Below are 25,284 nucleotides of genomic sequence, written 5' to 3' on the forward strand. Positions count from 1 at the left end.
CTGGCTGCCCTCCTCTCACATTTACTCTCCACTTCCCAGTCCAGCTGCTGCAGCCAGATGATCCTTGTTTTTGGGCTCAGTTTACCCTTTTCTTTTTTTAAAAAAAATTTTAAACATTTACTTATTATTTTTGAGAGACAGACAGAGCATGAGTTGGGGAGGGGCAGAAAGAGGGAGACACAGAATCTGAAGCAGGCTTCAGGCTCTGAGCTGTCAGCACAGAGCCCGACGTGGGGCTCAAACTCACAAACTGCGAGGCCATGACCTGAGCTGCAGTCGGACGCTCAACTGACAGAGCCATCCAGGCGCCCCATCAGTTTACCCTTTTCTGTCTTCCGTGCCCTACCTGGGCATCAATGATTAAGACGGGACCTAAGCCTTATAAGTGTTTTTTCTGAAGTCTAATTGGTATGACTCTGAATAATGTGTTGGTTTTTTTTAAAAAGATTATAATTGTGGTAAAAATACATAAAATTTACCATTTTACCCATTAAGCTTTTTTTTTTTTTTTTTTAATTTATTTATTATGAGAGAGAGAGCATGCACGCACATATGCAAGCAGGAGAGGGGTAGAGAGAGAGGGAGAAAGAGACTCTCCAGCAGGCTCTGCCGTGCTTTCAGCATGCAGTCCACTGCGGGGCTTAATCCCACAAATGATGAGATCATGACCTGAGCCGACATCAATAGTCAGACGCTTAACTGACCGAGCCACCCAGGTGCCCCATTAAAGTATTTTTTAATTGTGATAAAAAACATCTAACAGGATTTACCATCTTAACCATTGTTGAGTGTGAAGTTCAATGGTGAGTAATGTTTAACAGCAAGTGGCATAGTGAGGTCAGTAGAGTGTAGAATGAACAGTTTTCTCAGTGAGTTTTATCACAGAAGATGTGAAAAATTGACCCAGATGAAAAACCACAGTCCGGTGGAAAATGGCCTGCAGCCCTGGATTTTTGAACCTTGTCCTTCTCTTCCTGTAGGACATGTTTGTACCTGAGTGAGTTTGTACCCAGGTATTAAACCTTTGCTTCCTTCCTGCCTTTGTTGAAAAAACCAAACCGCCATCAGCAGAAACCATTGCCCTTCCTGTACCTCTCTCTACTTTTGGTATCTGTGATAAGTGAGAATTTGCAAGAGTTTTCCAAGTGAGAACAGTGTCGAAGCAGCTTTTCTGATAGATGATTGTATAGTGTTTGCCTTTCAGAGATGGTAAGTTTTTTCTCCCACATATTTTTACTTTAAGTCTCTTGCTGTGTGTGTAACCCTAGACTCCTTTGGTGGGTTCTCCAGCTCCTTGATGGTGTCTCTCTGGGGCTGCCCCCATACCTCTAGTGATATTTCCACAGTGCACAAGTCAGGCAGGAACTTGCCTCATGTTAGGAGTCCTCATCTGCTTCTGGAGCTGTCAGTGCTTTTGAGGTGACACCTTGAATCTTCTGAGTTGGTTCAACACCTTCTTCATCTGGTGCCAAGGAGTGAAAAAGGCCCATTTTTAACTGAAAGCAGAGAAAGCTGCCCGTCTTTGGTATTTGGATCCCAAATAAACAATTACTTCACACTATTGTTTTCCACTGTGTGGAGTACATCCTGTTGGCCATCAGAGCAGTTAAAAAAAAATTTTTTTTTAATGTTTATTTTGAGAGAGAGAGACAGAGACAGAGACAGAGCACGAGTTGGGGAGGGGTAGAGGTAGAAGGAGACACAGAATCCAAATCAGGCTCCAGGCTCCCAGCTGTCAGCACAGAGCCCAACGCAGAGCTCGAACCCATTAACCGTGAGATCATGACCTGAGCTGAAGTCAGATGCTTAACCGACTGAGCCACCCAGGCACCCCTCAGTTTGAGCAGTTTTAAACTAGTTAATCCTGTAGAATTTTTATATTAACGTTAGACTGACATTTGACATTTTAATTTCTGAGTGTCTGAACCCTAAAGTGGTTGTTTCAGTTAGGTTTTTGCTTTTGACTTTTTCAAAACCATTTGAACTTTATTATCTCAGTTTGGTTTAAGAAGAAAGTCTCATTTTCCTTAAATTATTTATTTATTTATTTATTTATTTATTTATTTATTTGGGAGAGTGTGTGAGCAGAGGATAGGGGCAGAGAGAGAGAGAGAATTTTTTTTAAGTTTATTCATTTTGAGAGAGAGAAACAGTGGGGGTGGGGCTGAGAGAGAGGGGGACAGAGAATCTGAAGCAGGCTCCACGCTGACAGCAGAGAGCCTGACGTGGGGCTCAAACCTGTGAACCACAAGATCACGACCTGAGTCATGCTTAACTGACTGAGCCATCCAGGCACCCTGAGAGAATCTTAAGCAGGCCTCATGCTCAGTGCAGAGTGCATTGTGGGGCTCGGTCCCACAGCCCTGGGATCATGACCTGAGCCGAAATCAAGAGTCGGATGCTCAACTGACTAAGACACCCAGGCACCCCTCCTTAAATGTTTTAATTACTATGGCGAAAAGAAGCAGTTTGAGAGTTTAAGTACTATTTTTAGGTAACCTAGCTATTTGAGAGTGGTGGTTCCTGGGAGCGGTGGGGTGGGCTGCCTCTGCATCAGACTCATTTTGTGTGGTTAATAATGGGTTGAATCTCACAACTTTTCCTTCATTCTTAGAGAGCAGAAACTACTAGGGAGCTGTTCTTTCAGAATTTTAGTTAAGATATCTTAGTTTCATTCTCTGTGGGCTTTTCTGCATATGAGGAAACATTTAAGTTTACTATGAATTGAGTTGGTGCCACATACGCATTTGTTCCTCGTGTTTACTGAGTGGAAAGCATTTACTGACTGAGCTTCCTGTGTGCATGGGACATTCATTAGCTCTGGGGAGGCAGCCTGAGCAGAAGAGAGTTGCTTCTTTCCTGGAGCCGGGCTTCCATTAGAATATTCTAGTTTCCAGGGACCAAGACTGTCTGGACAGAGTAGGGTCACAAAAGCTTGTTCCTCATGGATGTATGTCTTTCCCTGTCCCACCCTCACATAAGGCATGTGCTTTAGTCATATATAGATAGGGGTTAGTATCAGTGACAGAAAGGGCCAGAAGGATTCTTTCCTGCTAAACTCGGTCCTTGGAAGCTTGGGGTCCTCACCTGTCACTGTATAGTGCTTTTGATTCCCTAGTTGTGTTCCTGCTGATTGATTTGGTAAACTTGAAATACACCTGGCTCCAGGGCAGATATTATGTATTTTGGTATACAAAAGATACCACCTCTTAGGCATTGCTGAAAACTTGACTTTTTATTTCTGTGCATCACTGGAGAGTCCCCAAGGTCATGGTTGGAGAAAGGAAGTGTTGGTGTGGCCATTGGCAGATGCAGAGGATTACCAGCTCCAACCCCAACTAGATTTGGTTCCTCTGAGTGAGGGCACTTATCTGAAATGGGTCTCAGGGTCTGGGGCCCCCTGGGCTTCCTACCTCAGCCTGTCCTTTCGCTGTTGGGGACCCATGCCCCAGGAGCCTGGTGGAGGTCCCCTGCTCAGATATTCTTCATCTACCCCATAACAAGCTCTGTGGTGCTGTTTGGTGCTGAATGTTCACCTGGCCCAAGGAGGGGTGTGATAGGTACCTAGGGTACCATGGGGCTCTCTTCCCTGGTGCTAGTGGGCAGGAGGATAGGCCTTTGCCAAGAGAAGAGGGAGAGGGCAGACTCATTGGCTGCTCTGGGATAGCAGTGTGCCAAAGGGCTATGCTGTGTCCAGGCTTTGCAGGTTATAACACTTTTAAGGTTTTTCTGCTCCCTAGGGTGAATTGTCTGGGACTAAGGGATGGAACTGCCTGGCAGCTATGCCCATTTTTCACACTGTATGTTATGACTGTTGAGCATGTGTTCAGAGAGCAGGGGCTTCACTAAGCTCTGGGAAGGTCCCTCTTCACAGAGTTGTATTTCACTGGGGTCAAGGGCAGCACTGAGCTCAGACTCAGTGGCAGACACTGCACTGGGTACTGGTACAGAGGAATGAGTTACCCATACCCACTACCCATTTTTTGGTAGGAGATCTTGGGCAGCTTCTGTTAGCCAGAAGGTTGTGAGTTCAGCTGAGACATACATATTCTTGGGCTTCCCTGAGCACTTCCTGTGTTCTAGAGGATATAATGTGAGTGCATGTAAGCAGTAATAAAATGAGTGGCTGTGTCAGGAAGACTGGGTGATTCTGCTTGTAGTCTTTCTCTGGTTCCAGAGAGCACCTTCTCCATATTTTGGCCACAGTCTCTGTGTGAGTGACCATGGTTGAATGTTACCTCTCTTTGGGCCTTGTTCCCTGAAAAAAATGAAGAGGAGGCTCTCTGGAGTGCCTCCATCTCTGAATGACCAAGTGTGTGAGTAAGAGACTATGTAAAGGCCTTCCAGTGGGATGTCCTAGTTTGGGTGTTTGAATGCAGCCTGCCAAGTTCCTAGCACGGGGAGATGTGACCCTTGCTTATAGGAATCCAGCATCAGAAAGACACAAGGCTGCTTTTTGCCAAGTTTGAAAAAGATCTTTTCTCCCTAGAGCATGGAAAACCAACATACAGCCTTTGGAGTTGTGCCCTGGACATCGTCTGCTTGCTAAATGCAGAGGCACTTAGTCATACCCATGAAACAGATACTTCACATCATCATGTGTCCGCAGATAGCAGACTGAGCTTATGTTCCGGGTAGGACAGGGTGTGTCTCGTTCTGTTGCTGTTTTCAAATAAGCTGAGAATTTTTAAAGGGAGAATCCGATTAGGAAAGTAAAAGATCAACTGGATCTAAGAAGTAGACAAATAAGTAAATTAAAGAGTAAAGAGATAGGAAGAAGCTAAAAAAAACATTCTTGTAGCCTCCCCATTCATTCATTAGGTGTGTATCTGGAGCTATGTGTGATTAGCATGGGTGAGTGACTGTGACAAATGTGTCCCTGCCCCTCCACATCTTACAGTCTTGTAGGGTGTTGGTCAAGCTGAGCCATTTACTCAATAAGAATTAAAATGTGTAATAAAGGAAAGGCCATTAAGAGAAGCAGTATGCAACAATAAACTCCAAAATTACAATTTAAAATAGTACAAAACAGGGACTCCTGGATGGCTTAGTCGGTTGGGCATCTGACTTCAGCTCAGGTCATGATCTCTCAGCCTGTGGGATCGAGCCCCGTGTCGGGCTCTGTGATGACAGCTCAGAGTCTGGAGCCTGCTTCGGATTCTGTGTCTCCCTCTCTGTCTGCCCCTTCCCCACTCACACTCTGTCTCTTTCTCTCAAAAATAAATAAACACATTAAAAAATAAAATAGTATGAAACAAAAGACAGACATTTTTAAAAGTTAAGTGATAAACTAAGCTATAAAAGGGGTATGAAGGCACAGACTGTTAAGAAACTGGGAGACACAAAAACACAGAAAAGAGTTCAAAGACAAACCTTTAACTTGGAGCACTTGATAGGGATCTGAGTAGAAGACCTCTACCCAGAGTACGGTGAACTTGGGTATCGAGGAGTCAAGAGTGGTTCCTTCTTTGCCTTTCCTGGTAGAGGACTCTGCAGCAGTCACTGGGAGTTAAGTGGTTTTTGGATCGATGCCTACAGGGCCCCAGCTTCTAAGTCCCTGGTCATTTGGTGTTCCCTTGAAGAAGTGTGGCACTTAACACTGTTGGTAAGTCTGTAATGGGCAAAAGTGACCAGCCATCTAGTGGTGGCTGGGAGGAGAAGTCCCTATTGAGGAATGGGTCTGAAATCCCATGAGAGCTGCCTAGTCACCTGTGGCCTTGGGATAGAACAAGGTAGTGGAAACAGGAAGGAGGACAGTGTTATATCTGTTATTTATCTAGCACTGATGAGAGTGTGGGATCATGCCAAATGATAAAACATCTTCATTAATTTTCTAAGGTAGGTGAATTTCAAATCCTTTTTCATACCTTTGCAGAGCAGCTCTATGTGTTTTTCTGAGCCTTGAGGAAACAAGTGCTGTCTTAGAAACTAGGAATATGTAAACCTGAGTGACATGTACACCGGGAGGTAGAGGTGGACAGTGATGAGGTTGGGACAGGGCAGTAGCCACAGGGGCTGCAATCTGGATGCTGTTCAGAATATGCCAGACACATGAATGAGGGAGGACAGGGCTTTTCAGTCCTGAGAAGGTGGTGAAGAAGACACAGAGAGATGAAATGGAGCAGGAGTGCTGCTCTATTGTTTGCTCTGTTGTTTGCTGCTCTCTTGTAGTGCTGCTCTACTGTTTTAGAATTTTTATTAGTTTGAAATGATGGTAAGAGCCAAGACCTTTACCTTCACATGTTTACAAGTCCTTAGCAGAGAACGTAGATCAACATTACACATAACCTGAGTATATCTGCCACTGAGCTTTTTTTTTTATACCTTAATGTTCTATTGTATTTTTTTTAATGTTTATTTTTGAGGGAGAGAGAATGTGTGCAAGTGGGGGAGGGGCAGAGAGAGAGACTGAGGATCCAAAGCAGGCTCGCTCAAATTCATGAACTGATCATGATCATGACCTGAGCCGAAGTCGGGTGCTTGACTGACTGAGCCACCCATGTGTCCCTTTGTTGTATTTTTTGTAAGGTCCTGTTTTAGGAAGGAAAGCAGTTATCAATTTGGAGACCCTTGTAAATCCCTCCTTTTCCCTTAGCCCTCTCTTTCTAGAGTGACCATGATTCTGAACTTGGCCCTGAAGATCATGTGCTTGATTTTATTTATTACAAACATATGAATGTATAAACTATATATAAACATTTTGCATAAATAGTATTTACATCTTTATGCAATGGGCATTTTCTGCTAAACACTTTTTGAGGTTTATCAATTTTGTTTCTTAAATTTTAGTTCATTTTAATTGTCCTACTGAGTTCCCATGGCGTGAAGTGCCTGTTGATGCTTTCTCAGTTGATGGACGTTGGCATTGTTTCTAGCATTTCAGTGTTCACTCTGTCTCTGTCTGTATGTGTGCATACATGTATCTCTGCTTGTATATTCCTCAGGGTGTGTGTCTAGGAGTGGAAGGGCCCAGCTGTGTGGTGTGTTCTCTGTTTCATCCCCTCCATGATACAGCATTTGAACATTTTCACCCATTCGCATTGGCATGGAATGGTTTTTCATGTTGCTTTAATTTTTTTCCCCCCTGATTATTAGTGAGGTTGAACCATCTTTTTGTATGTTGACTGCTATTTAGGTTTTTTCTGTGAGTTTACTTCTTTTTGCCTTCAGCCAATTTTTATTGTTTTAGGGCACTTGATGTATTTTGATGGAGATCCTTTAGCCATCATATGCATTGGAAAAGCTCTCTCCCAGGCTGGGGTTGGTCCTTCTAACTTTCTTTATGATGTCCTTTACTGTATAGAAATTTAAAATTCAAATTCTTTTTTTTTTTTTTTTAATGTTCTAACTTTTGGTTCTTTCTTTAAAATTTTTTTTTTAAGTTTACTTATTTATTGAGAGAGAAAGAGAGGGGAGGGGCAGAGAGAGAGAGAAAGAGAATCCCAGGCCCAGCCTGATGTGGGGTTCGAACTCACGAACCATGAAATCATGACCTGAGCTGAAACCAAGAGTCAGACACATTACTGACTGACCCACCCAGGCACCCCTAAAATTCAAATTCTAATTTATCTTTTTTTTTTTAAGATTAAAAAAAGTTTTTGAGATAATTGTGGATTTACATGGCAGTTGTTAAATAATACAGAGATCCTATGTATGCTTTTACCCAGCTTCCTCCCATGGTAACCTCTTGCAAAACTATAGTACAACATTACAACCAGGATACTGACATTAATACATCAGAATACAGAACGTGTTCATTACCACAGGATCCCTCACTTGGCCCTTTTATAGCTATACCTATTTCCTTCATGCCCTGAGCACCTCTTAAACCCCTGCAATCACTAATCTGTTCTCCATTTCTATAATTTTGTCACTTCAAGAACATTATAGGGGTCGTGGTGGGGAAAAAAAGAATATGATAAAAATATAATGTATATAATATGTATATGTAATGTATGTATAAAAATATAGTATGTATTCCCTTGAGATTCATCCAAGTTGTTGAGTGTATCAATCAATAGCTCATTCCTTTTTTATTGTTCTTCAGTATTCCATGATATGGATATGCCATAGCTTGTTTAACCATTCATCCATTGAAGGACAGACATCTGGATTGTGCTATTGGTTGAAAAAGCTGTTTTCCCCCATTGAATTGCTTTTGTATCTTTGTCAAAAATCAGTTGAGGGGCACCTGGGTGGCTCAGTTGAGCATCCAACTCTTGATTTCAACTCAGGTCATGATCCCAGGGTCGTGGGATTGAGCCCCACATCGGGTTCTGTGCTGAGCATGGAGTCTGCTTGGGATATTCTCTCTCTCTCTCTCTCTCAATCTAAAATAAATAAATAAATAAATAAATAAATAAATAATCTATTTCTGGGTTCTCAATTCTGTTCCATTGATTTATGTTAGTCCCTCCACTAATAACAGTCTTGATTTTTGTAACTAGCTAAGTTTTGATATTAGGTAGAATAATTCTTCTTTTTTCTTCTTTTTCAAAATTATTTTTGGCTGTATAGCTCCTTTGCCTCTCCATATAAATTTGAGAATAGTCTTGTCTATGTCTACAAAATTTCTTTCTAGAATTTTGATAGGGATTTCATTAAACCTTAAATTAGTTTCCTAGGGCTACTGTAAACAATTACCACAACCTTAGTGGCTTAGGTAATATACATTTATTTTCTCACAACTCTGGAGACCAGAAGTCCAAAATCAAGGAGTTGGCAAGGGCTGTGCTCTGTCTGTGGACTCTGGAGATGAGTTTATTCCTTGTCTATTCTATTTTCTGGTAGCTGCTGGTATTCCTTGGCTTGTGGCCACATCACTCCAATCTTCTCTTCCTCAATTTTCACATCTCCTTCTCCCTCTGTGGTGTGTATAGTCTTGCTCTGCCTCTCTCTTATAATGACAATTGTGGTTGGATTTAAGGTCCACCTGGGCGGGTGCCTGGGTGGCTCAGTTGGTTGAACGTCCCACATTGGGTCAGGTCCTGATCTCAGTTTGTGAGTTTGAGCCCCACATTGGGCTTGCTGTTGTCAGTGCAGAGCCCCATTTGGATCCTCTCTTCCCTTCTCTGTCTGCCCCTCCCCTGGTCGCACTCTCACTCTCAAAAGAAAGTAAATTAAAAAAAAAAAAAAAAAGGTCCACCTGGGTAATCTCCCTAGGTCAAGATTCTTTTTTTTTTTTTTTTAATTTTTTTTAATGTTTATTTATTTTTGAGACAGCGCAAGAGACAGAGTGCAAGTGGCGGAGGGGCAGAGAGAGAGGGAGACACAGAATCTGGAGCGGGCTCCAGGCTCTGAGCTGTCAGCACAGAGCCTGATGCGGGGCTGTAATTCACAAATTGTGAGATCATGACCTGAGCCAAAGTCAGACACTTAACCGACTGAGCTACTCAGGCTCCCTCCTTTTTTTTTTTTAATGCTTATTTATTTATTTAAAAAACATTTTTTTTAACGTTTATTTATTTTTGAGACAGAGAGAGACAGAGCATGAACGGGGGAGGGGCAGAGAGAGAGGGAGACACAGATTCGGAAGCAGGCTCCAGGCTCCGAGCCATCAGCCCAGAGCCCGACGCGGGGCTCGAACTCATGGACCGCAAGATCGTGACCTGAGCCGAAGTTGGACGCTTAACTGACTGAGCCACCCAGGCGCCCCAATGTTTATTCATTTTTGAGAGAGGCAGGGTGTGTGTGTGTGTGTGTGTGTGTGTGTGTGTGTGTGCGCGCGCGCGCGTGTGCGCGCGTGCGCTCACACACAGAGGAAGGACAAAGAGGGAGAGAGAGAATTCCAAGCAGGCTCCACACTGCCAGCGCAGAGTCCGACCTGGGACTTGGTCCCACAAACTATGAGATCATTACCTGAGTCAGTTCCATTACCTGAGTAAGGAACCCCACAATTTTGTATTTTGTTCTGCAACTCTAGTTCTGTTTTGCCTGGCCTTTTGTCGTTGTTGTTTTTTTCTATTTTTTTTTTCAGAGAGAGAGAGAGCACAAGTGGGGTGAGGGGCAGAGGTAGAGAGAGAATCTTAAGCAGGCTCCACTCTACGTGTGGAGCCTGATTGGGGCTCAATCCCATGATCCTGGGATCATGACCTGAGCCAAAATCAAGAGGTGGATGCTTAACTGACTGAGCCACCTAGACACCCCATGACCTGGCTTTTTCGGATACTCTAGGATTTATCTTATTTATGATGGAGAAGGGAGAGAGGACCCTAATTGTATTTGGTTTTCTACGTGAATGACCACTGGTCTGGGTGCCTTTGAACAGCTCCTTTGCAAGCTGATTTTGGGCTTTCCCTCTAGTTCCTCAGTCCACTTCTACTCTGCTGCTGACAGGGGAGGGTAAGGGAGGTGTACTGCCTCATTACTGGAAAGTAGAGGTAGAAGTCCAGGTTCCTTACTCACCTTTTTTTTTTTTTAACTTTTTATTTATTTTTGAGAAAGATGTGAGCAGGGGAGGGGCAGAGAGAGAGGGAGACACAGAATCTGAAGCAGGCTCCAGGCTCTGAGCTGTCAGCATGGAGCCCGACGTGGGGCTCAAACTCACGAGCTGTGAGATCATGACCTGAGCGGAAGTCGTGGGGCTCGAACTCATGAACTGTGAAATCATGACCTGAGCGGAAGTCGGGACGCTTAACCGACTGAGCCACCCAATCACCTTTTTTTTTTTTTTTTTAACTGAAGTATAATTAACTAACATACAGTGTTCTGTTAGTTTCAGGCATACAATATAGTGATTCAACAATTGTATACCTTCCTCAGTGCTCACCACAATAAGTGTAGTCACCATACATTATTACAGTATTATTGACTATATTCCCTATGCTGTACTTTTTATCTCCATGGCTTATTTATTTTATAACTGGAAGTTTTTACCTCTTAATCACCTTTATCTATTTTCCTCATTCCTCCACTTACTTCCCCTCTGGCAACTGTCAGTTCTCTATATTTAAGAGTCTGCTTTTTGTTTGTTTGCCCCACTCAGCCTTTTTCGACACCTGAGGACTGGTAAAGTCCTTTTTAACTGTTGGGTGGGGGTGGGAATTCTAGTTCCTTAGGCCTCTTTACCACTGAGCACTGGTGAAAGTTCTGGCACCATCCCTGCAGGTAGGGGGAGACACTCCTGTTATATTGCTTGGATGGGCATAGAAATCTTGGTTTGTTTCCATTGAAACCTAGGGACTAGAGAAGTAGGAGGGGTGGTGCATTGTTAACTGGCCAGTGGGGATGAAAGTCCCAGCTCCTTACTTGGCCTGCTCTGACACTGCCCCAGTGGGGATATTAGGGAGCCTTATTACAGCATCATGAGGGTGGAAGTCTTAGGCTCTCCACTTGGCCTTTACTGGCACGGGTGGGAGTGGGGCCACAGTTTTTTTCTGTGGTGTTTGGCCAGAATAGAGCCTTTATTGTCTAAATGTTTTCTGTCTTGCTAGGCTACTCCCTTCCTGCTCCTTTGGCTAAAGAGAGCAGACTTTTGTTGGGACTGTTTTTTGTGTCATCTGTTGGCATTTCTAGGTTGCCAGCCTCTTCAGCTTCAATTCTGGGATATATGAGGCAAAAAGAAAACCCAGGGAACTCACCACTGTGTCTTTCCTTGAGTCCTGGGGTCCCTCATTGGTCTGCCTTCTTCTCTTAACTTTTTAGAGTCTGATGTTTATTTTATATATACTGTCTAGGATTTTTTGTTGTGTTTAGTGGGAAATGAGGGGAAAAAATACATCTATCTCATAATTCTTAGAAGTGGTAGTACAGTTTTTTTCTTTTATGCTTTGTTTTTTAATGTCTTGTTAAATGTAATCATTCTTTATCCTGACATTTATTTCACTATATTGTAAAATTTTTAAAGTTCTCCTTTTTTACATTTGTGTATGTAATCCACCTGGGATTTATCTTATTTACGATGGAGAAGGGAGAGAGGACCTAACTGTATTTGGTTTTCTACATAAATGACCACTGGTCATTTGAACAGCTCCTTTGCAAGCTGATTTTGGGCTTTCCCTCTAGTTTCAGAGTCCACTTCTACTCTGCCGCTATAATACTGCTTTAAATACAGTAGCTTTATGATAAGTCTTTGTTTGGTAGGTTAGGACTCCCAGCCTTCAAAATTGTTTTACTTGGATTTTGGCTGTCTCATGAATTTTAGTTCAAAAACAAAGTAAGAATGGGAATGGCAAAATCAGTAACAACACAAACAAAACACAAAAAACCCAAACTGTTGGAATTGGTTTGGATTTGATTGACTTCACAGTACACACTGCCCATTTCAGTGGCTTTTTTTTTTTTTTTTTTTTTTTTAAAGTAATACTATTTACTTTGTATTATCCTGGTCAGAAAACATTATGTAGCCCCTGGGCCGCTTGGCTCAGGGCAGGGCTTAATTTTTTTCTAGAATGGGAAATTGCTTGTTATGACTGTGGTCACCTTGAGGACACCCAGCAAGTCCCACAGTGCATCTATGTGGCTGTCAGCCTTGGAGCAAATGTTCTGAGCTGTCTGCACTGAAGTGGGTGAGCGGTTTGAGGGACAATGTGCAGGGTTCTAATTTCTCTTTTGGGGGTGGGGGGCAAGAGGCCAAATAAGTTTTGTTTAGGGGCACGGAGTTTGCAAATACGTTTTTGATAAACAAATCCTATGATTAGTGTTTGGGGTGTGAGGAGTGGGCAGTTGCTGAACTTGTCTGTGCAAATTCTTGTTTTTTTGGTTTTTGGTTTTTTTAGTCTCTTCAAAAGCATTGTTTTAAGATGTAATAATTGTTACATTTGCCACATTGTTTGATCTCCACATACACACACAGCATTTTTTTTCCCTTGAAACATTTCAAAGTAAATTGCAGAGATTTTTGATACTTCAGCCGTAAATCCTTCAAAATTGAGGACAGTCTCTTATAGAACCACCCCACCATTGTCTCACCTAAGAACATTAACAATAAATCCAGTCTCCAGCCCAGCAACGCAATTCCCAATTGCTCCTTTTGAAGCTGGGCTTGTGTGTTTTCTGTTTTTTGGGGTTAAAAAAATTTTTTTTGTTTTAAGTAAATTCAGATCCAGTCAAGATGCACACTCTACATCTGGTTTCTGTTCCTAAATCTAGAACAGCCCCCTTGTGTTTAGGGGTATCAGCATTTGGACAGACCAGGCCAGTTATCTTGTAGAAGGTCCACATTCTAGACTTGTCTGATTGTGTCTTCATGACTCCTGTGTTTGCTGTAAACAGGGAGTTAGGTCTAGAGCAGCATTGCCCAACAGCAGTATACACGATGTGAACCACACACGTGATTTAATATGTTCTGGTAGCCACATGAAAAAAATGTTTATTAAAAAAATTTTTTTTAATGTTTATTTATTTTTGAGACAGAGAGAGACAGAGCATGAACGGGGGGGAGGGTCAGAGAGAGAGGGAGACACAGAATCTGAAGCAGGCTCCAGGCTCTGAGCTGTCAGCACAGAGCCCGATGTGGAGCTTGAACTCGTGAACCGCGAGATCATGACCTGAGCCGAAGTTGGACACTTACCCGACTGAGCCACCCAGGTGCCCCGAAAAAAATATGTTTAAATAAGAAGATGCAATTGGGGGATGCCTGGGTGGCTCAGTTGGTTAAGCGTCCCACTCTGGGTATCGACTCAGGTCTTAATCTCATGGTTTGTGAGATCGAGCCCTGCGTGGGGCTTTGCACTGACAGCATGGAGCCCACTTGGGATTCTCTCTCTCCATTTTCTCTCTCCCCTTCCCTGCTCGCACATGTGCATGTGCACACTCCCTGTCTCTCTCAAATAAACAAAAGAAGATGGGATTTATTTCAGTAATGTGTTTCATTTTCCACATTTCTTTATTATTTATCATTTATTAATATTCATTATTTTCTTTATTTTTTAAAGTTTACTTATTTTGAGAGAGCGCGCACACACACAGCGGGGGAGGGGCAGAGAGGGAGAGAGAGAATCCCAAGCAGGCTCCGTGCTATCACGACATGGGGCTCGAACTCACAATACTGGGAGATTATTACCTGAGCTGAAATCGAGAGTCAGACACTCAACCAATTGAGCCACCCAGGTGCTGCTATGCTAACTTTTAAAAACCCAGTATGTATTTTACTGGGCCAGCCACATTTCTAGTGCTCAGTGGCCACATGTTGCTGATGCCTTTGAACTGGGCAGCACAGGGTGAGACTTGATCCAAGTCAGGGTAGATATTTTTGGCAAGAACACTTAAAGGGTAGTAACTGCCTGTGTACAACTTTGAAACCATGGGGTTTGCTAAAGTCTGAGTCTACTCTTCTTCTCTTTCAGGCCCTGGGATGGAGCCGGTGTGCAGAGGGCGGTGAGGACCCAGCTCTGGGACCACATCACTTGCCTCCTTTCTTAGTGAAACTGTTGGCTTGAGCAATCTCAGGCTCGGATGAGGATGTCTTCGGGCCTCTCGCTGCTGCTCCCCCTCTGGGGGAGGACCTTTCTTCTTCTGCTCACTGTGGCCGTGGCTCAGTCCCATTGGCCTTCGGAGGCCAGCAGGGACTGGGAGAACCAGCTTGAGGCGTCCATGCACTCAGTGCTTTCAGACCTTCACGAGGCTGTTCCCACAGTGGTGGGCATTCCTGATGGCACGGCTGTCGTTGGGCGCTCATTTCGAGTGACCATTCCAATGGATTTAATTGCTTCCAATGGAGAACTCATCAAGGTGAGATTGGATATAAAACTTACGTAAATGAGGGAGAATTCTCATCTGCATTTTAGTTGTTTTTTGTTTTTTTAGTTTTAGTTTTCCATTCTAAGCTCCAGCAACTCTGAGCTCAGTTCTTCTAGGACCTGTGCAGTTACCTTAAGAGAGGGACAACCACTGATGTTTATAAGAGGGTTCCCAGATATCCTAGAATAGCATCCTAAACTTTTATTCTTGCTCTCATTTTGAAGGTGTTACCATTAAAAAGCCTTTGCATCTGTGGTTTGGAAGATTCTTGGTCATCAGGTTAGGATTTGATGGAAGAGCTTTGTGTGTAGGCAGAGGTCTCCTGTCACTAACCATGGGATTAAACCCAAGAAATAACTGTTAAATGATTTGAACCTATTTTCTTTTTAAAGTTTTTATTTTTATTTGAGAGAGAGCGAGCACATGTGCTGGGGAGGGGCAGAGGGAGAAGAAGAGAGAGAATCTTAAGCAGGCTCCACGTTCAGTCAGGAGCCTGGTGTGGGACTCAATCCCATGACCCTGGGATCATGACCTGAGCCGAAAGCAAGAGTTGGACGCTCAACCAGTTTGTTTTGCTCACAATTTTGTGGCCAGGAATTCCAGGATTCAGAACTCATCTGGGAACCTCATTTCTGCTTCACATGGCACTAGCTAGAATGGCTCATCTGGAACTGGAGGATCCATTTCCAAGATGTTGGGTTTTTTTGTTTTTTTTTTAATGCTTATTTATTTTTGAGAGAGAGTGTGTGTGCAAGAGCTGGGGAGGGGCAGAGAGAGGGAGACAGAGGATCCAAAGAGGGCTCTGTGTTGACAGCAAGAGAGCCCGATGCAGGGCTCAAACTCACAAACCACGAGATCATGACCTGAGCTGAAGTCACTTAACTGACTGAGCCACCCAGTGCCTCCTAAGATGGTTTATTAATGGCTGGCAAGTTGGTGCTGCCTGTTGACAGGGAGCTTAGCTGGGGCTGTTGGTTAGGGTCCTAGGTTCCTCTCCATGTAGACCTTTTCATGGGCTGCTTGGATTTCCTTACAGCACAATAACTGGGTTCCAAGATTGGGTATTCCAAGAAACAGGAAGTGGAAGCTGGCTTGGTAACTTGCATAGCAACACTTCCATTGTACTCATTGGTCAAAGCACACACAGCCTTTGGTGGGTCCTTATCCTCTTTCCCCTCTCTGACCCATAAGCCCCAGGCATCTAGATTAGACATGGTCACAAATGCTATGGCCACTCTTTCCATTGAGAGGTGAGTCTGTGCCCCTTTCCCTTGAATCTGGGCAGACTCACTCCTTACCTGCACCTTCTTTGTGCTCCTTTCCTTTTCCCTGTTGGCCCCCTTCTCTTTAGCTCATGGCTTGTTCCCAGGGTGGGCCTTGTGATCTCAAAGGTGGTCATATTTCTGAAGATCCTAGCTTACTTGCACAGAGCTCTTTCTAATTTGCAGAAGATTTCCATGTAATCTTTGTAATGCCTCTGGAAGCCACAAGCTAGTTTGACCATTAGAAAAAGAAGAGTGGCAGTTTTGGAAGTACAGTCCTTGCCCAACTTCAAGTTTGAGCTTTTGAATATCCAAACCCTGCAGTGGTTGCCCTTGTTCAGTGGCCATTAGAATGTTTGACATGCATTAGTTTTGACAAGAGGTGCCTTGAATCAATATAGTGAGCTGGGTATTTGCTGTATCTGGCAGAGAGACATTTAACAGGCTTATTCATCAGGGGAGTAAAGAGATTTTACTGGGAAAACAGGATTTTATCTGAGCACATTTATTTGTAGAAAGCAGACCATTTAGTAGCTGATTAGCCTGTGGAAGAACAGATGAAAATGTGTGATTCTTCTACCATCAGAGCTGTGTGGGGTGGGAAATCAGATCAGAAAGCCTGACTTCATCTCTGGAGCTTCCATTTCCCTGTATGTAAAACAAGATTGATAAATCTTTATGTAAAAAGAGTTGAGGGGTGCCTGGGTGGCTCATTCGTTTGGGCATCTGACTTTGGTCGAGGTCATGATCTCACGGTTCATGGGTTTGAGCTCCGCATCAGGCTCTGTGCTGACAGCTTAGAGCCTGGAGCCTGCTTTGAATTCTATGTCTCCCTTTCTCTCTGCCCCTTCCCTGCTCACACACTCTCTCTGTCTCTCAAAAATAAACAAACATTGAAAAAAAAAAAAAGTTGAGGTTTTTTTTCTTATTATAACAATGATCTATAAATGTGTGTTGTAGGGGCACCTGGGCGGGGGCTCAGTTAGTTGAGCATCCAATGCTTGATTTCTGCTAAGGTCATGATCCCAGGATGGTGGAATCAAGCCCATGTTGGCCTCGGCGCTGAGCGTGAATCCTGCTTAAGTTCTCTCTCTCTGTCTTTCTCTACCCGCCTCCCTCCCACCCCCTGTGCTTGCACTCTCTCTGTCTCTAAAATCAAAACAAAAACAAGCGATTTAAAAAAATGTATTCTTTGGGAATGTGGCTTTATTTTTAATTAAAAAATGTTTAATGTTTATTCATTTTTGAGAGAGAGGGAGAGAGAGAGAATGAGCAGGGGAGGGGCAGAGACAGAGGGAGACACAGAATCCAAAACAGGCTTCAGGCTCTGAGCTGTCAGTACAGAGCCCGATGTGGGGCTCAAACTCACAAATTGTGAGATCATGACCTGAGTTGAAGTCGGATACTTCACCGACTGAGCCACCCAGGCACCCCTTTAATTTTTTTTTTTTTATGTTTATTTATCTTTGGGATAGGGACAGAGAGGGGGACAGAGGATTTGAATTGGAATGGCTTTGGACTTGAACTTACGAACCATGAGATCATGACCTGAGCCAAAGTTGGACGCTCAACCGACTGAGCCACCCAGGCACCATGACTTGCCCAGTATTCTTATGTATGTGAGGAATATTTCAGATCTTGGTCCCAAGGAATGTTCTTGGGGTGACCTCCAAATTATATCCATCACTATTACCATCATCCAAGCTACCACTTATTTCTTCCCAGGCTGTCTCCCTCTGATCTTGACCCTTTCGTCTGTTTTCCACACTGAGGCAAGAGAGATGTCCTTATCTTTGTAAAGCTTGAATCTGCAAACACCTCCCCTTCCCCCAACCATTACTGAGCTGCACTTAGGATCAAACCCCACATGATCTGGCCTCTGGTCTCCTCTCTCTCTCTCTCCTTTCCCTTCAGTGACTGTAAATCTCCTTTGGATTGTCAAAGCCTATGAGACTAAGCTTGTCCAAGCCTCATGTGGGGTTCTCAGGTGAGGGTTGGTCTTCCAGCCATTTTGGATGTGGCCAAATTGCCTAATGAGGACTCAAAGGCAGAACAGGGGCCTGTCCTGCAATCTGATGAGATTTGATAGTGTGGTTGTCATATTTGCTGTGACTAGTCAGGGGATATGCATGGGGATTGGTGGTGGACTAATTCAGTGCTCGCAGTAGATTAAGCAATAGTCTATTGAAGGGATAGAAAGTCCGTCACATTCTTTTTTTTTTTTTTTTTTTTTTTTTCAACGTTTTTTATTTATTTTTGGGACAGAGAGAGACAGAGCATGAATGGGGGAGGGGCAGAGAGAGAGGGAGACACAGAATCGGAAACAGGCTCCAGGCTCCGAGCCATCAGCCCAGAGCCTGACGCAGGGCTCGAACTCACAGACCGCGAGATCGTGACCTGGCTGAAGTCGGACGCTTAACCGACTGCGCCACCCAGGCGCCCCAAAAGTCCGTCACATTCTAAGTGAGCTGCCCTGGCCGCCTGCCCAAGTCTTGTTTGACCTGTGTGTGTCAAACCTGTGTGGGTATGCTGACTATTTCAGAAGTTTGTGGCAACTCTAGAAGTCACAGCAGAGGTTTGTACTGCTTCACATCAGCCAAGCGTGCCCCTCAGGTGACATCAGCTTCCCAAAGCAAGGGCTTCCCTGTACTTTACACACCAGGCAGAAAGGTAAAAGAAGAGGGGACCCACCTGTCTGGAGGAGGTAGCCTTGAGGTCCTAGACTCTCTGCTTTGCCCCACATCTGATACTTTTTAATGTCCAGACAACCCTTGTCCGGTTTCAGCTTGGCCTGCACCCATTGCTTCTCCTGCTGTTCTGTAGCTCTGCCTCAAGAATTGATTTGCTGCTATTGACCTCAACTTAATTCCCAGATCTATTCCATTGACCTGATGATGCAAGAAGGGGCTCTGAGCTGCCTCCAGGCCCAGTGGCCAGCATGACCTTCTGGAGAGACTTGTGCCTTGGAGCTCTCTTCTCTCCTGTGGGCTTAGGACACTCTAAAGCAGGTGGTCTTTGCATGTGCTCTCTTGGACCACTCTGGATACCTGTATGCAAAGCTCACCCCAGGTTGACTGTCCTTTGCTCTCACAGCTGCCTGTGAACCCTAGAGTAGCACCCTCCGTCTTCATCAGGGTTTGTGGGAATGGGTCCCACAGAAGCCAGCTTGGCCTTTGTTGGATAGATCATTGGCTGTCCCGAGCTGGCCACAGTGTAAGTTACCTGTCTCGACTCTTGCCTCCCTCAGGATTGGTGCCAGCTCCCTGCAGGTACCTCTCCTCTGACTTGAGTGAGCGAGGGACGGGCTGAGAAAGCTGATGATGTGCCGAGAGATGCTCTTACCACTCCTTTCTAGGGTGGTCAGGAGAGACATCTTTTGTGTCTCAGAATGATTGGCTGCCCCTTTAGAGCCCCCTCAGATGTCTCATTTTGGTAGAGCCTGCAAGGTTGGCTTTTCATTCCTGCTTGCCCTTATCCTCCTTGCCTGGAGACAATGTGGACTTTCCCTCAACCCAAGATGTCTGCAGACTGGGAGCAGCCCTTCCTGGGACTGTGCTCTCAGCTGCTGGCATGGGCCCCCAATTGTTCCCCTGAGAACAATGGGTACTCTTTTTTGGCCAGGAAGGGGAACTCATGAAAGGACCGTTTCTTTGGATGCTTGAGAGCTTTGTGGCAACCCCGCCTGCATGAGATGAACTGCAGTTTCTTCCTGCCTGGAGTGGGTGTTCCCTGGCTCTGAATGGACCTCTTGTGAGCACAGCACACCGGGAAATGCGGGTTGGCGAGGGAAGGCATCTTTGGGGGTGGGTTGAAGAATGACATTTGCCCAGATGCATCAACTCAAATACTTACTGAAATGTAGACTTCTATGTTTAAAAAAAAAATTTACTGACAAGGGCTGAAAGAACATGACAAAGTAAAAATAGATAACATTGGGATTGAGGAACTGATTCTGAGCATTTTATTAATGGCTGTAACTATGCTAAGCTCTTCCTTACTTTTGGGGAAAAGAGATTAATTTTGTTTTTAGATGGGAACAGTTAACATCAAATAAAATGCTTCATAATTCAGACCTGAGGGGCACTGGCTGAGCTGAACAGGTTGTGTTCAGAATGTGATCCTGTGGCCTTTGTGGCAAGAGCCATGTGTTGGTTTGAAGCTTGCATGTCTAGCAGCAGGATCAATGATTGTCTTTCATGGGTATGGCTCTGCTTTACTCAGCAAAGCAAAGGCCCCTCGCACCCACTTCCACTATGGTTGCTCACCTTATGTGGGGACAAAGTTTTGGCTCTTTGACCTCAAGCCAGATGCTCTTCCTGTTGACCTGTGCCATCTCCCTGCAGCCCATCCATGTGACTGTCCACATGTGACTGTGGCTGAACTTGGCCACAGAGTAGATTTGTTATAGTTCATGGCCGAGACACAGGATCACTCTGATGTGAATCAGCACCATGGGGGCCTCTGAAACTTAACTGGAGGCTCAGACTCCATCAGAGGAACCATTTCCTATCTCCCTAAGCAGAGGAGCCCACACTGTAGGCCTGCCCAAAAGATGCCTTGACCAGCTCATGTGCAAGTGCCTCCAAGGTATTGCATACGGTACCCAGCCACAGATGGCTCCGGGTTGGCCCAGCCTTGCAACTAGCCTGAGGAATGGGGAGTTGAAATGTCAAGAGCCAGTGACCAGGTCTGAGAGAAGCAGGGACTTTGCCAGGAAAGGCTGCTAGAGGCCTAAGGAGTGGGGTGTCCCAGGGCAGCAGTCTGTACCACTTTGAAATGGACCACTGAGAAGACCCTCTGGCATCTGTGGGGGATGCAGGGAAGGTCCCAGCCTGAACTCCTGGGGCTGTCCTGTCTAGAAGTGTTGGTTGGAAGGTGCCACCACTTAGGGCCCAAAGGACCCTCCTAAAAGTTTGTAATGTGAGGGAATTTTTTCCAGATGCAGGTTTCTCAATCATAATTCCCTAGATCCCTCTTGGCTGGCCAGAGTCACCTCACCCTGGGGTAACAGTGCTTACCCATCTTTCTGAAGTCTTTGCCATGTAAGTCCTACAACTCCTACATAGGTAACGTAACACCTTGTGGGTTCTGAATGATAAAGCTTAGGTTTTCTTGGTTTCTGAAGCGAGTGGTCATAATTAATTAGGCTCTAGTGAGAGTCTAGTTCTTTAGTTTTGCCTTTCAACTATGCCTAACTGGCTGGCACATACTGTGGGTGGAAACTTGTTTGTTTAAGTTTTTAATTTTTCTTCCAGTATAGTTATCATACAGTGTTATATTAGTTTCAGGTGTATGATATAGTGATTCAACACTTCTATACATTACTCAGAGGTCATCACAAAGTGTTACTCTTTAATCCCTATCACTGGTTTTACCCACCCACCTCCCCTCTGGTAACCATCAGTTCTCCATAGTTAAGAGTTTGTGTCTTGGTTTGCCTCTCTCTCTTTTTTCCTTTGTTTTGTTGGTTAAATGCCACATATGTGATTTCATATGGTCTTTGTCTTTCTCTGACTGACTTATTTCACTTAGCATTATACTCGTTAGCTCCCTCCATGTCGTTGCAAATGCCAAGATGGTCCATTGTATAGATACGCCACTTCTTTATCTGTTCTTCTATTGATGGACACTTGGGCTGCTTCCATAATTTGGCTATTGTAAATAATGCTGCAATAAACCTAGGAGTGCATATATCCCTTTGAATTAGTGTTTTTGTATTTTTTGGGGTAAATACCAAGTAATGCAATTACTGGATTGTAGAGTAGTTTTATTTTTAACTTAAAAAAAATTTTTTTTAATGTTTATTTATTTATTTTGAGGTGAGGGAGGGGGTGTGGGAAGTGCACAAGCAGGGGAGGGGCAGAGAGAAGGAGAGACAGAATCCCAAGCAGGCTCTGCACCATCAGCACAGAGCCCAATTTGGGGCTCAAACTCACAAACCGTGAGATCATGACCTGAGCCGAAGTCAAGAGTTGGATGCTTAACTGACTACACCACCTGGGCGCCCCTATTTTTAACTTTCTGAGGAACCTCCATACTGTTTTTCAGAGTGGCTGCACCAGTTTGCATTTCCACCAACAGTGCACGAGGTTTCCTTTTTCTCCACATCCTCACCAATACTTGTTTTTGTGTTTTTGATTTTAGCCATTCTAACAGGTATGAAGCAATACCTCAATTTAGTTTTGATTTGTATTTCCCTGATGATGAGTGATGTTGAGCATTTGTCTGATGGCCATCTGGATGTCTTCTTTGAAGAAATGTGTGTTCATCTCTTCTGCCCTTTTTTAAATTGGATTATTTGTTTTTTGGGTGTTGAGTTGTATAAGTTTCTTTTTACATTTTAGATGCTAACCGTTTATCAGATATGTCATTTGTGTATATCTTCTCCCATTCAGTAGGTTGCATTTTAGTTTTATTATTTCCTTCACTGTGTAGAAGCTTTTTATTTTGATGTAGTTCCAATAGTTTATTTTTGCTTTGTTTCCCTTGCCTCAGGAGACATATCTAGAAAAATATTGCTACAGCTAATGTCATAAATTACTACCTGGGCTCACTTCTAGGATTTTTATGGTTTCAGGTCTTACATTTAGGTCTTTAATCCATTTTGAGTTTATTTTTGTGTATGGTATAAGAAGGTGGTCTAGCTTCATTTTTTTGTATGTAGATGACCAGTTTTCCTAATACCATTTGTTGAAGAGACTGTCTTTTTCCCACTGGATATTCTTTCTTTTTGTCGAAGATTAATTGACCATATAATTGTGGGTTTATTTCTGGGTTTTCTGTTTTGTTCCATTGATCTATGTGTCTGTTTTTATGCCAGTACTACACTGTTTGATTACTACAGCTTTGTAATGTAACTCAAGAATTGTGATGCCTCCACTTTGCTTTTCTTTTTCAAGGTTGCTTTGGTGTTCAGGGTCTTATGTGGTTCCATACAGATTTTAGGATTGTTTGTTCTAGTTCCATGAAAAATGCTGTTGGTCTTTTGAAAGGAATTGCATTAAATCTGTAGATTGCTTTGGGTTGTACAGACATTTTAATGATGTTTGTCCTTCTAATCTGTGAGCATGGAATGTCTTTCCATTTCTTTGTGTTGTCCGCAGTTTCTTTCATCAATGTTTTATAATTTTCAGAGTACAGGTCTTTGATCTCGGTTAAGTTTATTCCTAGATATTTTATTATTTTGGGTACAATTGTAAATAGGATTTTTTTTTAATAACATTTTTTTACTTATTTTTGAGAGAGCATAAGTCGGGGAGGGGCAGATAAAAAGGGGGGACAGAAGATCCAAAGCGGGCTCTGCGCTGACAGCAGCCAGCCCGATATGGGGCTTGAACTCACAAACCATGAGATCGTGACCTGAGCTGAAGACAGATGCTCAAACGACTGAACTGCCCAGGTGCCCAAACGGGATTGTGTTTTCTTAATTTCTCTTCATTCTGCTTCATTATTAGTGTACAGGAAGGAACGCAACAGATTTCTCTACACTGATTTTGTATCCTGTGACTTTACTGAATTCATTTATCAGTTCTAGTAGTTTTTGGTGGAGTCTTCAGGGTTTTCTGTAGTATCGTGTCATCTGCAAATAGTGAAAAATTTTTTTTCTTTTTGTTGTCTTTTTAAAAAAATATTTTTTAGGGGCGCCTGGGTGGCTCAGTCAGTTAAGCGGCCGACTTCAGCTCAGGTCATGATCTCGCGGTCCGTGAGTTCGAGCCCCACGTCGGGCTCTGTGCTGACAGCTCAGAGCCTGGAGCCTGTTTCAGATTCTGTGTCTCCCTCTCTCTGACCCTCCCCCGTTCATGCTCTGTCTCTCTCTGTCTCAAAAATAAATAAATGTTAAAAAAAAAATTAAAAAAAAATATTTTTTAATGTTTATTTCTGAGAGAGAAAGAGTGTGAGTGGGGGAGGGGCAGAGAGAGACAGACAGACAGAATCCAAAGCAGGCTCCAGGCTCTGAGCTATCAGCACAGAGCTCAGTGTGGGGCTCAAACCCACAGACTGTGAGATCATGACCCGCATCGAAGTCAGATGCTTAACCGACTGAGCCACCCAGATGCCCCCTCTTTTTGTTGTCTGATTGCTGTGGGTAGGACTTCCAGTACAATGTTGAATAAAAATTGTGAGAGTAGGCATCCTTGTCTTGTTCCTGACTTTAGGAGAAAAGCTCTCAGTTTTTCTCCATTGAATATGATGTTTGCTGTGGGTTTTTCGTATTAAGACCTGTATTATGCTGAGGTTATGTTCCATTTAGACCTACTTTGTTGAGGGTTTCTATCAAGAATGTTGAGGGTTTTTGGGGTGTTGTATGGAAACCAATTTGGCAGTAAATTTCATATTAAAAAAAATAGAATGTTGAGGGTTTTTATCATGAATGGATGTTGTATTTTGTCACATGCTTTTTCTGCATCTGTTGAAATGATCATGTGGTTTTTATCTTTTCTTTTATTGCTGTGACATACCACATTGATTAATTTGAGAATATTGAACTACCTTTGCATCCTGGGTGATTGTGGTGAACTTTTCTAATGTATTGTTGGATTCAGTTTGCTAGTATTTTCTTGGGGATTTTTGCATCTATGTTTATCAGAGATATTAGCCTATATAGTTCTCTCTTTTTGTGTGGTGGCTTTATCTGGTTTTGGTATTAGAAACTTGCTTTTTGAGTAAGGGATTAAGTACTGGAAGTTCCTCTGCCCTTTGCTCTCTCTCCAGGTTTAGAAGGATACTAATTTGGGGTGAGAGATGTTACTTGTGTTGCATGGTGTTTAGAACAGGTGCTGTATCTTTATCAAACTTGATGTTTGACGTTCTGTGTGAGAGAGGGCACCAGCGAAACAGTTGGAGACAGTGTCCCAGAGCTGAACAGGGAGTCAGTTACTAGTCATCTGTTAGTGTAGACTAAAGAGTGGCCAGAACCTTCATATTTGGCAGTTCCCCAGTCATTGGTTGTGGTGGTTCATTGTGGGCATTGCTGGGTAACCTTTGGAACTCCATATGGGTCTGCCCAAGTTTTGTGGTTTTGATTCTTAATGTTTTTGGATGCACTTTATGGATCAATACTTCTTTTTTTTATTATTATTTTTTAAGTTTATTTATTTATTTTAAGAGAAAGTGCAAGCAGGGGAAGAGCAGAGGGAGAGGGGAAAGTGAGAATCTCAAGCAGGCTCCATGCTACCAGTGCAGAACAATGATGTCAGGTTCGAACTCAAGAATCGTGAGATCATGATGTGAGCTGAAGTCAGATGTTTGACTGAGCCACCTAGGCTCCCCTGGATCAAGAGTTCTAAAACTCCGTGTGTGGCTATTGGAGATCTTGTTTTCCTCACTGGTGGGCTTGCCTTCC

At 43.6% G+C, this 25,284-nt stretch overlaps 1 protein-coding gene across 5 annotated transcripts in view; it reads left to right on the forward strand.

Annotated features, from left to right (window-relative positions):
• DAG1 (dystroglycan 1) overlaps positions 1-25,284 on the forward strand; it is a 69,889-nt gene that overhangs the window by 35,086 nt on the left and 9,519 nt on the right. For all 5 annotated transcript variants that reach the window (XM_060633633.3, XM_060633630.3, XM_060633629.3 and 2 more), the window contains one exon: positions 14,286-14,670. In XM_060633633.3, coding sequence (XP_060489616.2) covers positions 14,395-14,670 — 276 coding nt within the window. In that variant the 5' untranslated portion in view covers positions 14,286-14,394. The remainder of the gene's footprint in view (positions 1-14,285; positions 14,671-25,284) is intronic.

Source organism: Panthera onca, chromosome A2 (genome assembly GCF_046562875.1).
Source record: "Panthera onca isolate mPanOnc1 chromosome A2, mPanOnc1 haplotype 2, whole genome shotgun sequence".
Taxonomy (NCBI): Eukaryota; Metazoa; Chordata; class Mammalia; order Carnivora; family Felidae; genus Panthera; species Panthera onca.